At 32.9% G+C, this 13,697-nt stretch overlaps 1 protein-coding gene and 1 long non-coding RNA gene across 10 annotated transcripts in view; one reads left to right on the top strand and one right to left on the bottom strand.

Moving 5' to 3' along the window:
- Window positions 1–4,031, bottom strand: part of cngk (cyclic nucleotide-gated potassium channel) — a 53,956-nt gene extending 49,925 nt beyond the window's left edge. For 3 of the 8 annotated variants that reach the window (XM_087277336.1, XM_087277340.1, XM_087277342.1), the window contains exons 1-2: window positions 3,926–4,031; window positions 1,935–2,060 (exon numbers count right to left, since the gene is read on the bottom strand). In XM_087277336.1, the coding sequence (XP_087133462.1) occupies window positions 1,935–2,060 (126 nt within the window). In that variant the 5' untranslated portion in view covers window positions 3,926–4,031. 8 annotated transcript variants of the gene reach the window in all.
- Window positions 4,032–5,551: 1,520 nt separating this feature from the next.
- Window positions 5,552–12,169, top strand: LOC147840986 (uncharacterized). Of its 2 annotated transcripts, XR_015505652.2 has the most exons (10): window positions 5,552–5,654; window positions 6,061–6,151; window positions 7,229–7,527; window positions 7,745–7,875; window positions 8,004–8,050; window positions 8,180–8,270; window positions 8,368–8,498; window positions 9,751–9,917; window positions 10,321–10,408; window positions 11,763–12,169. It is a non-coding gene; the product is annotated as an uncharacterized LOC147840986 (long non-coding RNA). The 2 variants fall into 2 exon arrangements; XR_015505653.2 differs by lacking the exon at window positions 8,180–8,270 and having other exon boundaries at window positions 7,420–7,527; window positions 9,751–9,822; window positions 11,763–11,963.
- The last annotated feature ends 1,528 nt before the right edge of the window (window positions 12,170–13,697 follow it).

The raw sequence follows: 13,697 nt of genomic DNA, 5'->3' as shown, positions 1-13,697 counted from the left end.
ATATTTTTTCTTATTTTTTGTCTTCTTTGTTTTATTTCGGCTAGAATAAAAGCAGTTGTCATTTTTTTAAAACCTTTTTAAGGTCAAGATTATTAGCCCTCTTAAGCTATATATTTTTTGATAGTCTACTGAACATAGTTATACAATAACTTGCCTAATTACCCTATCCTGCCTAGTTAAACTAATTAACCTAGTTAAGCCTTTAAATGTCACTTTAAGCTCTATAGAAGTATCTTGAAAAATATCTAGTCAAATATTATTTAATGTCATCATGGCAAAGATAAAATAACTCAGTTATTAGAAATGAGTTATTTAAACTATTGTGCTTAGAAATGTGTTGAAAAAAAATAAACAATAATTCTAATATTTTAGGGGGGCTAATAAATCTGACTTCAACTGTATGTGTATATATATATAGATGCGTAAAAGCACAACTCTTATGAAGCCAAGCGTAAGAGTAAGGTGTCTCCGACAGGGGGCGCGCCGAACCAACTGATCAGCTGGAGGAACTTTGGCTGACCTCACTGCTCACCCAACGCACATGACTCTCAGTGCATGAATGTGTAGGCACACTTTGCATGTTGATGATAAAACTGCTTAAATGTTGATTTATGTTTTGTAATATACTCGGATGACTATGTATCTGTTTGCCCGAGGGGTTAAGCCATTGTTCAATTGATAAGCATGATCTTGAATGTACAGTATGATTTATTTAGGTTATACACCTGTTTCTATGATCTGCCTCTACAGACCTGTTTCTGAACACTGTTTCTGAATACTGTCCTATTAGTGGACCTTTATCTATGCATGAGGAGTATAAAAAGCTGAAATATACAAACCAGCTTTGCGCTTTCTGACTTATATACTTAATGTCGTAGGCCCTTTATTTTCAACGGAGGATAAAGTAAGGATTTTGCTTTCTGTTATTTGTATCTTTGTCTATTCTACTTTTTCACTGGATTTTATTTTATTAATAAAAGTGTATTTTATCAATTTTCTTCTCTGGAGTGGACATTGATTTCATTAGAAACCCATCAAGTCAGTTGAAGTCAGAATTATTAGCCCCCCTGAATTATTCGCCCTCTGTTTATTTTTTTCCCCCGTTTCTGTTTAACGCAGTGAAGATTTTTTCAACACATTTTTAAACATAATAGTTTTAATAACTCATTTCTAATAACTGATTTATTTTATCTTTGCCATGATGACAGTAAATAATATTTGACTAGATATTTTTCAAGACACTTCTTTACAGCTTAAAGTGACATTTAAAGGCTTAAGTAGGTTAATTAGGTTAACTAGGCAGGTTAGAGTAATTACACAAATTATTCTTTAACAATGGTTTGTTCTGTGGACTATCGGGAAAAAATTGCTTAAAGGGGCTAATAATTTTGAGCCTAAAATGGTTTTCAAAAAGTTCCAAACTGCTTTTATTCTAGCCAAAATAAAACAAATATTATCAGACATGCTGTGAAAATTTCATTGCTCTGTTAAACATCATTTTGGAAATATTTAAAAAAGAAAAAAAAATTAAAAGGGGGCTAATATATCAATAAAGCATGACCAAAAATCAATAGGTTATGTTGTTTAATATACATTAAGAACTGATGAATTGAGAATGATTCTCTGCATCTTAACACTAGAACCACCACGGAGTAAATTTTACCCTTAAATTTTACCCATAGGTAAGCATAAAATACATAAGTCAATGGTTACCAGTTTCTAGCATTTCCATTTCCAGTGATTTTTATAATGTTCAACTGAAGAGAGAGAATCAAAATGATTTAAACAAGTGGAGGATGAGTAAATGATGACAGAATGTCTTGTATTGCCATCTAGATAAGCACGCTCTGCCAAGATTTGTCAACATCAATGAACAAGATCCATGAAGTATGAAACGTTACATTTTCACTACATCCTTCAGATAAAAGTCTTACCTCAAACAAACACTCCAATACTGCTGCCAGGCATGTCAGGGAAAAAAAAGCACTCCATAAGCGGACATTTCTCTGCTTAGGAGAACGAATGGACGCCTCGTCCTTCATTTCTCTGGGGTCATGCATCTGCAACAAAATTTGACTTAATGAATTACAAAAACAAGTGGGGCTATCTGAGCTGGAAAAACAAAGCTTCAGAGAACTCACAGATATGTGACAACATTTAAGAGCTTTTAGGTAAATGGTGAGTGAGTAAATGACAGAATTGAATTTATGGGTGATCTATCCTTTTAACTTAATCTTAAGACTAACAACGTGCACTATCAAATCAGACGTTGAAAATTTTGATTTCATGTGGACTTTAAGAGGAACACTGGCTGCAAGCTGATAAATTATTTAGCTTACATTGCCATTAAATCTCTGATATCCTTAAGTTCATCAGCATTATGCTAATGAAATATAATTTTCTTGTGTACTGTCTTGAAAAAATAATATTGATTATTTGATAAGTAATGTTTGATTAAACTTTAGCCTTCAGATTGATTGTGTATGGTCTAACGTTAACCAAAAACTGGACCCTGATGTGAAAAAGGTTACAAAAGCCTCATCCCCCTTTACCAACGTTTTATAATTAAGTAAATGATGAAAATTGACAAAATATATATTTTTTAAATAGTGTAACCTCTCTGCCATCTAGTGGATTTTTTTAATTACCTATCTTTTTTTAGCTGTTTGTACTTGTAATTAGAGGCTTCATATTCTACAGAGTTCATACACATTTTTACTACTAAAATTCCATGACTTTTCCAAGACTTTTCCAGAACTTTCAAGTAAATTTTCCCCCAACAAATCTAAATAACCCTGTTAAATCATCTGTTGAAATTGTATTCACATCACAAAAGTACAAAATATGGTAATGTCAGATTTTATCAATATTGTGCAGTCCTAATTCAAGTATACAGATATTTGTTAAACTAATTACCATGACTTTCCCAAAACTGTTTCAGGCCTGGAAAATGCCATGTAAAAATTCCATGACTTTTCCAGGTTTTCCAAGCCCAGCCAAAACCAGCTATGTCATTGTCCAGCTTAAACCAGGATGGTCAAGCTGGTGTAGATGGTTTTAGCTGGTCACTTTCCAGCCTGATCAGCTAAGACCAGGCTGGAAATGGCCAAAACCCCTCCAAAACCAGGCTGGTCGACCAGCTAAAACCAGTCAACCATCCTAGGCTGGTTTAAGCTGGATTTTTCAGCAGGGTGGCCGCATGAACCCCTCATTCTAGCAAAACTTTAGCTATTGTATCAGGACTGTAACGTTAACTTACTCTGACTTTACACCACAATACAACCGTGGTATTATTAATGTATTACTAATGTATAATATTAACGTAATATTAATGTAATGACTTATAATATAAAATCCAAGCAGCCTCAATCGCTCAAACATCCAAGCATTTTTATTCAAAAAAATCTGAACGGACATTATTTCCAGCATCATGCGATCTTTATAATGTAACGTTATTTCACACATATAAAACATTTGACGTTACATAACGTTACATGTTTTACAACAGATGTAGTCTTATATGAAATACGGTAAAAGCGATAACTTAACAGTTAATTTACGGTCACCACCGTTTTTTTAACTACGAAACTTGTCAGTGACACTTCCGTCGACGGTCGGTTTTCTGTTGATCAATTAAGCAAACGACACCTTACAGATCTCAGAATTATGTAAAGACAAAATATATGTATATAAGTTAGCTACGATTGTTATGATTGTTTTGATGTATTTCATCAATTGTATTTAACGTTACCCTGTATGCTTGACAATCACGGCACATCTCCTAACTTCAGTCGACGGTCGGTTTACTAATGTTCAGTTTAGCAACGACACTTTACGTGTATCCCAGAATCATGTAAAGACAAAATATATGGATATAGCTACGATTGTTATAGTAATTTTGATGTATTTCATAAATTTTATTTACTCTGTATGCTCGATAATCCTCCACTGCACATTTCCTTCGTCGAAGTTCGTTATGACCGTTTAAGTTTGTTGCCTTTTGAATGCAGAATAAAAAAACAGACGGGATTATTAGTTTTATTATTTATTTGTTTATTTATTTATTCAAAAGATTTACTTTATTTGTTTTTCATTCATTTTTTAATTTATTTAATTCTCAAAAGTCACCCAATGATATTTTTATTTATTTAAATCAATTCAAGTTTATCTGCATAGCACCAAAGAGCATATAGAATCACTAAGCTGATAGCGCTTTTTACAATAATTATTGTTACAAAGCAGCTTTACAAAAGATGCACATTATTGTATTACATTCATTCATTAATTTTCTTTTCTGCTTCCTTTTTTGGGGTAGCCACAGCAGAATGAACCGCCAACTCATCCAGCATAGTAACTGTAAAAAATGTAGAGTTTCACACATTTTATCCATGTCCCAACACAAATCGATTAAGTTAACTTAACACTTTTAACAAATTTATGTGGATTTGACAAAAAATATTAAGTTGTTCCATTGAAATCTTAAGAACTGTGTTGTTTAAGCTATAATTATAAATAAGTAGTTTGTGCAATCAAAAAATAGTGTATGTTTCACGCATGCCCTTTCAGCTGCAACCCATCAGGGAAATATTGCATTACAATCAAACTAAGTTAAGGTTACAATCAAATTTATTATATACATACATCATTAATCTTCAGTTTTAAAGCATATATAGGTGATGTCTATGTCTATAAAACTTATTTTAAAGAAAATGTCTGATGCATAAACCCAGACAGCACACATACGTTGGGCCGACGTCGGCCGAAGGTCAACACGTCGGCCCCTCTAATTCTAACATCGGTATATGGTCGGCCAAACATACGCATGATCGTTCGGTCGTGTGTTCTATTGTTCCAGCTCAACAAACGTCGGCTCTGCATCGGTTAACGACCAGAGGCCGACGAAGCACTTATATAAGCACTTTATCTCTCATGCCCATGAAAGAATCCGGCAACATATTTGTTTACAAGTAAGTTTTTGCGTGCATAATTAATTAGACAAACGCGCCATGCATCATGTCTACTGCGTCGGTCGGTCCAGCTTTGAATAGCCTACATTAATGCAGTAAAACTGACCAAAATGCCTACAATACATGATTTCAATTCATTAAAATATAAAAGCTTTATTGTTATGCTTTAATAAAGAAAACGTTGTTTTTTTCTGTTTTTTGCTGTTTGCTTTTTTCATCGTGGCTTTTTCTATTAAATTTTTCCCAGTGTAAAAATCAAGTATGTTCTGCATTTCGGCTGTTTAATTAAAATAAACCCCTTTTTACAGAGTGACATCTTTGTTTTATATATACTTGCATTTATATTTATTGGTTATTTTGACAGTGAATCTGTTGCACAAATAAAGTGTTTGTTTTGTAACAGTTAGTAGGCAATAAAGCTCGTCTTAAAGATAATAGCGTATATAAAACTGCTAAATACATTTTAAATTCAAGATATAAAATACAAGGTTATTATTTAAATTGTCTATGGAGTGATCATGTTTATAAATGTAATACTGCATGACTTTGATGTGCGCGCGCGCGTCTCATTCCAACACTGGAGCGGAGAGGATGTTGCTATGGGAAACGAAGCTACAACACGACATGACACCACACCTGAAAGACACAACACGACTTCTCTCAAGCTGCCGTTTTGACTATTTTCAGGTAAGTTTAGTCCCTAAAACAAAGCAAATACTACATAAAACTGTTCCTCACACTTTTATTATTGGCAATTGATGAATATTCAGTTGAATAATATGTTATATAAGCGTGGTAAGTCTTCGTAAAAGTCCGTTAGCATATTAGCACTGGTAACGTTAGCGTCGGGGTAATATTACGTTAACTTACTTAATGTTAGCTCTTGTTAAACTTGTTTGTTAAAGTTTTGGCTTTTATTTATTCTTTATGTGTAGATGAGAGGTTTTGTCAATGTTTTATTGAATGCACTCCATATGTAGTCTAAAATACGCATTTTACTGTAAAGGACCGTGAATCAAAAGTTCAATCGTTTTTTGATATTTCATGGTATCTTAAACAAATGTTAAGTAAAAAAAGTGTTCTGTGGTTTCAGGACTGAGAGAATAACCCCCTGCTACAGAAAATATAACACAAGATTCCTAAATTTCTGAAGGGAGCTGATCACAGAGATGCAGGAAAGACAGGTAACTTTAAGCAGAGGATTAATTCATATGAATTTCCATTGCACATCATTATGCACATGTTACATGTCTATATATTATGCATATGTTACTTGTCTTTATTGCAGTTATTTTAAGAAAGTTTTGATATTGAAACGTGGTATTAAATTTCACATCACATGATTCTTCAGAACTTAATAAATATGCAGATTTGCTGCTAATGAAGTAATATTTGTGATTTTCATTTTGTTTAATTTTTTTATGATTAATTGATTTATTAAATCTTAGAAAAAAGTTTACACTAAATTATTTGTCATCACATCTGTTTTTAGCATTGATAGCAATCAGAAATGTTTCTTGAGCAGCAAATCAGCACCATTTGATAATCACCATTATATTAGTTCAACCTCAAGCACTAAATCAACATCTTAAAAAAAGATTTCTGAAAGATCAAGTGACACTGAAGACTTGAGTAATGATGCTGAAAATTCAGCTTTACATCATAGCTATGAATTACATGTATATTTACACCGTTCACCCATCCCTTACACCCTAACTCATCCTCAAACAAGTCAATTTAAGCCCTAAATGAATACATTTTGATTTGTACAGGCATGATATGCAACTTGTATTCAGTCGTTTTGTTTTTTCTTTCTTTTGCTTTTGTTTTCCACATCAACTGAAAAGGAGGTCAAAGTTTAACCTAAGTGCTGTGTAGCTGATGAAAGATGCAAGTCTGGAGATTAATATACATTTTAATTCAAAATTGATTTATCTGGAAATATTTCATAATTTGTTGAGATATGTGCCCTTTATGCATTTAGATGTCCATCCATGTTTAAAATACTTTTAAATTTAACAACGGCTGCAAGTTATAAAAACATAAACAAACACAAAAATGTTAAAGTAAATTGAGAAAACATTTTCATCAGTTTGACAACATACACAATCTCACAAATAGCATAGAAAAAGTGTATTGATTTACCTGTTAAAAAAATTAAGCAAAAAATTAATTAAAAGGTAGATCAGCTCCTGACAGACATGTTAACAAATCAGTTTAACTCTTATTAAATTCATTCATTCATTTTCTTTTCTGCTTAGTCCCTTTTTTAATCTGGGGTAACCACAGCGGAATGAACTGTCAACTTATCCAGCATATGTTTTACGCAGTGGATGCCCTTCCAGCTGCAAGCCATCACTGGGAAACAACCATATACGCTTGTTCTCACTCATACACTACAGACAATTTAGTCTACCCAATTCACCTGTACCCCATGTCTTTGGACTTGTAGGCAAAACCGGAGCACCCAGAGAAAACCCATGCAAACGCCGGGAGAATTTGCAAAATCCACACAGAAATGCCAGCTGATCCAGCCGAGGCTCGAGTCAGCATCCTTGCTGTAAGGCGACAGCACTACCTATTGTGCCACCAAGTCACGCTCTTATTAAATTATATTTATATAATGTTGTGTTTCAGTACATGCTATTTTGGGAAGACAAAATATATTCATAAGCTCTCAGAAAATTCAATAAGAGAATTAACTGCACAATTACTTGAAATGTGTGGATGGGATTCAATTATTTGTTAACCCAAAGTGAGTTTCTCTTTTTTTGCAGTGTTGGATGCCGGATTGCAGTTCAACTCCAAACTCAGTTGGACCAGCTGATCAGTGTCTTCAGTATTACCACAAGCTACTGGGCAGATGTGTGGACAGCTATGAGCCAAACTTGGGACGTTTGGCTTTTAGGTAATTCCAGTGACAAAGTATTCAGTAAATTGCTTATAATAAAAGATGCTCACTGCTTACCCCCTTATAGTTAAGTTGTTTGCAGTTTCATTGTTGTAAAAATACCATACTTTTTCCTTTTTTATCAGCAGGTGGAGAGACCGTCTGGGCAGCAGAAACAAGACAACTAATCATAGTTGAGTTGAGATTAGTATTATTAACTTGACTAGTTTGGTTGCAGACTTGTTCAATACTTAACAATTTGTATAAGTTACAAGATCAACGGTTCTGCTATCAATGTTTTTGTAACTTAAATTCAGTACAGTTTAGATACAATCAAATGTCCAAACCATCTCTGAGTGAATGACATCAAGGAAACAGGATCAAAAGATCATTCATTATAGACCGTTTCATAGGTAACAGCACATCCTTTGTGAAAAAAAGATATATTTTTGTGTCATCATCACACGACAAAATACATTTCAACTGATTTCAGTTGGTTATATTTTTCAGGTCCTCCTGATCATTCTGTTCTCCTGGTTGTGAGGATGTGCAGAGGCTGTATTTGTCAGTGTTAAAAGACTTGTGCAGCTGTATGCAGACATACAAGCAGCCGACAAAGAGTTCTGGAGCAGGACAGACAGGTAGTTCACAGTGGCTAGGCTAGAAGTTTATACTTGGGTGGCCAAAATGTGGCCTCCGCTATTTTGGGGGGTCCATACAAATACACCAGTGTAAGCTATACTATTGCACTGAAAAAATTATATGAAAGAATTAATTAATCGGTTGAACACAAAATATTTTAAAGAAAGCTTAAGTATCAAGGTGGCAATATACAGTATCTGTTACATTGTAGTACATGAGCTGGAAAATACAGACTCGAAAATGTTTAGTTGTTAAGATTAGTTGAATACTAAATCCTATACTTGAGACCGGCTGCACAGCTTTAACTGAACTGAATTTAACTAGAACTACACCAGCATTCCAAGTGCTCTAGACTAGCTTTTTGCACTGGTGCATCTAAAATGTTTGATGGCATTGCATTTAACACTGCAATTTTATATGTTATTTTTTTTTAAATCACAATCCATATTGGCAATATTGACTTGTAAATGATTAACTAAAATCGGGTCAACAACCATTATGGCGATTGTGTGTAGAATTTTGAGGAAATTAATGAATTTAATCCATTTTGAAATAAGACTGAACCATTAAAAATGTGGAAAAAGTGAAGCGCTATCAATACTTTCCGGATGCATTGTATATGGTTTTTAGCGCGTTATCAAAGGCTTAAAAAAATAGTCCAACTTTATCTACAGCAGCAAAATACCCTCCACATCAAAAGCTACTGGTCAGCTCACGATTAAGCAAAAATCTGAAAAACAAATAGCTTATTATGCCTTCACAAGAAATCAGTGTTTTTGAGTCTAATGAAGATAGTACTATTTTATTAAATTATTATTTAGCCTGGCATGTTTACTGTTACAAAATATTTTAAATGTTTCTTAAAATAAAACATATTGTGTTCAATGGGGAAAAAGTAGCTGTTTTTTACACAGAGATAAAAAAAAAAAACATTTCAGAGCAGTAATCACAATACTGTGAAACTGTGATATTTTTATCCAAGATTATACCCTCAGAATCTTATACCTGCCCATTCCTAGCCAGTTACAGTCAGAGTTTTTTTAATTAATTTTTTTTTCATTTGGCCTATATTCTGTTTTTCTATGTTCTTGGAAATGCTGCTGTGCATGAAAATGTGACGATATATCCAGGTTCTATAGTTAATTCTGAAATAAATCTTAAAATGAAACAATATTTAAAAATGCAATATTTAATGTGTCAGACACTAAATAAACATGTCAATTCATTTATATTAATCTGATTCCTTAACAGGGCAGCACGGTGGCGCAGAGGGTAGCACGTTTGCCTCACAGCAAGAAGGTCGCTGCTTCGAGCCTCGGCTGGGTCAGTTGGCGTTTCTGTGTGAAGTTTGCATGCTCTCCCCGTGTTGGCGTGGGTTTCCTCCGGGTGCTCCTGTTTTCCCAAGTCCAAAGACATAGGTGAATTGGGTATGCTAAAATTGACCATAGTGTATAAGTGTGTGTGAATGAGTGTGTATTGGTTGCAGCTGGAAAGGCATCCGCTGCGTAAAACATATGCTGGATAAGTTGGCCTTTCATTCCGCTGTGACGACCCCAGATTATTAAAGGGACTACGCCCAAAAGAAAATGAATGAATGAATCCTTAACAGTTAATATTGGTATAATGATCAGCAGTTGTCATTTATGTAAATTAACCATTTGAGCGTGCTTAGTTTGGGGTATGTTGTGCCATTAAATTGTCAATAGGTTTTATTTTTTTTCTACATTTTAAATCTGCTTTAGCTTTCTTCTTTCCTATAAACCTGGAAATATAAAATATATATATTTTTGGTTTTTAACTAATTGCTTATTTTATTCTTAGATTGGTGTACGCTGATGGTCTGCTGAGAATTCTGCTGAGTTGAAGGGATCCTCCTGTCAGACAACCTCTCCAAAATACAATAGGACTAGTAAGTAACATCTTAAACATACACTACTGTTTCATAGCTTTTAGGTTGGTATGGTAAATTCTCTTCTGATAGTGTCAGCTTTATTTAATTAATATAGTCAAGCAGTAATACTGTAAATTTAATACAATGTATATAATTAATAGTGTCACATGATGAAAAAATAGTATTCCAATGTACTGATTCTCTCCTCAAGCTGTTTTTTTAAATATAAAACATTTTAAATAAACATATTTTTAGTATTCTTGATGTATGAAAAGTTTATTTTTAAGAGCATAGTATTTATTTGAAAAAAAAAAGTTTGCTCTTTGATGATTGCTAACAATCAGACATGTTTCTTTAGAACAGAAAGAATTTGTGCAAAAAAGTATTCTCACTGAGCGTTGTCCAACTGTGGTCCAACACGTCATTTAAGTTTTCAAATAAGCCTAAAAGACTTTATTAGCTGCATCAGGTGCATTTAATTAGAGAGTTGAATATATAATTTCTTTATTTATCCTCCTCTATAGCCTACATTTAATAGAAGTTGTTTGCTGAAAAACCTTTTTGTAGCAGAAATAAAGCTATGATTAGGCCCACCCGGATTTTTCGCAGAACTCCGCAGATGTTTAGCCTATCATTAATTCTGTTTATTTACTTGAGTAAACGTGTGTAAATCTATATTTATTCAGTTTTTAAATAATTTCAGTAATATTATTGACTAATGTGAAAATGTTAATCTGATTTATGTACAATGAGGTTTGTACAGTAATATTTTCTGTCTTACTAGATATGTTATGTGAAAAACTTGCTTTATTTACCAAATAAAGTGAATCTAATTGGATTTGCCTTTTAAACATTAAATAAAACTTAAAAATATATTATTTTTATATTTCATATATTAAGGTTTTAGTTATGATACTCCCAAAATAATTCCGCAGACTTCCACCAAAATTTTCAGCAGAAATAGCAAAAAACATCTGCAGATTCCTCCTGGCCCTAGTTATGATATATTAAATGTGGTGTACAGTGTGACATTTTAGTTGACAAAACTTAGTTTAATTTGCATGTAATGTGGTATCTGAAGATTAGACATATTTAGATACACATTTATACTAACACAATGATACTAAAAACCAAAAAAAAAAAAAAACATTCATTATAATTTTACAAGGAATTTAACTTTCAAATGGCTTTTCTGAAAATTAGTGCTCAGACACACTCTTTAAGTTTAAATTAAATTACACACTTTAGCTAGGCACTTGCATAACACATACTCCAGTTATATGTCTGTCATGAAACAAATAATATATATTTGTGGTAATATGAACTGCTGCAATGCTATTCTTTCTCCTTTTGGTTTCTTGCTTTATTTAAGGGTTCCCACTACAAGGATTAGATTTGGCTACTGCAGTCCCGGTTTGGGCCAGCCTCACTTGTGAAGACTAAAGATGAAGACAACATACAAGAACAATTTAGAGGATGGCGACACACTTTTTATTCCACCTATATATCACCTTTTATGTGTAAGCAACATTCCACAAGACAAAACAAAACTAAATGACAGGTTATTTCTTTTAATTTTGTCTGTTTTCTTGGAACATTGTACACAATTTACAACCAGTTTTATATATATATATATATATATATATGTGTGTATATATATATATATATAGGTCAGAGCAAGAAAATGTTATGTTTTCTTCTGGAGAAAGTCTTATTTCTTTTATTTCGGCTAGAAAAAAAAAAACAGTTTTGAATTTTTTTAAAAAACATTTTAAGGTCAATATTATTAGCCCCTTTAAGCAATTTTTTTCGACTGTCTACAGAACAAACCATCGATATACAATAACTTGCCTACTTACCCTAACCTGCCTAGTTAAGCTAATTAACCTAGTTAAGCCTTTAAATGTCACTTTAAGCTGTATAGAAGTGTCTTGAAAATATCTAGTCAAATATTATTTACTCAGTTATTAGAAATTAGTTATTAGTTATTAAAAATATTGTGATTAGAAATGTGGTAAAAAATATATCCTATAAACAGAAATTAAGGGATTATATATATATATATATATATATATATATATATATATATATATGACAAAAACTGTTTTGTGTCGTGCATTAGAGTTTGCTTAAAAAAACTGGTTATCTCTGAGAAAGTATTGTTATTTTATATTATTGATGTGTTATTAGTTCAGAGGAGATTGCAAATTGTTGAATGCCATTTATAAAAAAAATTGTAAAAAATAAATTGACTACAGTCTTTAATAAGATTTTATCAGACAATTATTTTAATTTGTATGATTTTATTTACTACTGTAAATATTGTTTGCTTGGTATTTATTTTGTGTTTGTGTACTCTTTTATTATTGTAACTCCCTGAAGAAAGTCTTTTGGATACTGAACACATGACTGGTATTATCATGACTGGTATTAAAATTATTGTCTTGGAAACATGCATTTTCTTTAACACTATTTAAGAATTTATAAGCATTATAACATGTGCTTACACAAGTTATTTGTGTTTTTACTATAGTAAACTATAGTCACCCTTAGTGTACATGTTTTGAAGTACTTGTAAATATTCCTATGGTCTTAATGTAAATGCTGCAATGGACTTTGTATTTAAAATCTTTATTGCACAGTAGTTCAGCCATGGTTATAGTACAACTTGTTGGTTTTGTTTTAAACGTGGTAAAACATGGTTATGTGTGATAAAAGTATGTTAATCTGTCTGTATGTTTGTGAAAATATTAATAAATCTTCAACTGTTATTGAGAGTGGTGTGTCGTGTTTATTATAAATAAGCAGCTGCTGCAGCTAGTGGTCCATAAGTATGAGCAAAACGCCTGAGAACAGCGCCTCCGCGGAGCGGCCGGTATTTCCGGTTGCGTCGTCCTAACATCGGCCGGACAGCGTTTCCGATCATTTGCCGACGTCGCGGCGACATTTTGCCAATTAGCAAACGCTCCCTGAGCGACATCGCGCCGATGGAATTTTGAAAATCGGCACGACGTCGGCCCAACGTATGTGTGCTGTCTGGGAAGAGTGTGTCCAACAGGTGGTTTGTCAAGCCAACTCACTAGCATGGCGCACATGCATCATACCATTATGTGATGCATCGTGTGTATGCTTCACTAAAAAGATAGGTCTTTAATAATTTTTAATCTAGTAGTTTCTTATTGTTTAAATGTGCAATAAAAAGTGTTCTGCTATATTTTATGCTATTTTAAGTGTAGCCACACTAATAAACTCTGTAAATGTTCTGTTATAAAAAATATATAAACAATACAGAATATTGATCAAATCT

This window comes from Danio rerio, chromosome 13 (assembly GCF_052040795.2).
Source record: "Danio rerio strain M-AB ecotype USA chromosome 13, GRCz13ab, whole genome shotgun sequence".
NCBI classification, from domain to species: domain Eukaryota; kingdom Metazoa; phylum Chordata; class Actinopteri; order Cypriniformes; family Danionidae; genus Danio; species Danio rerio.
This window is presented reverse-complemented; position numbering and strand designations above follow the sequence as displayed.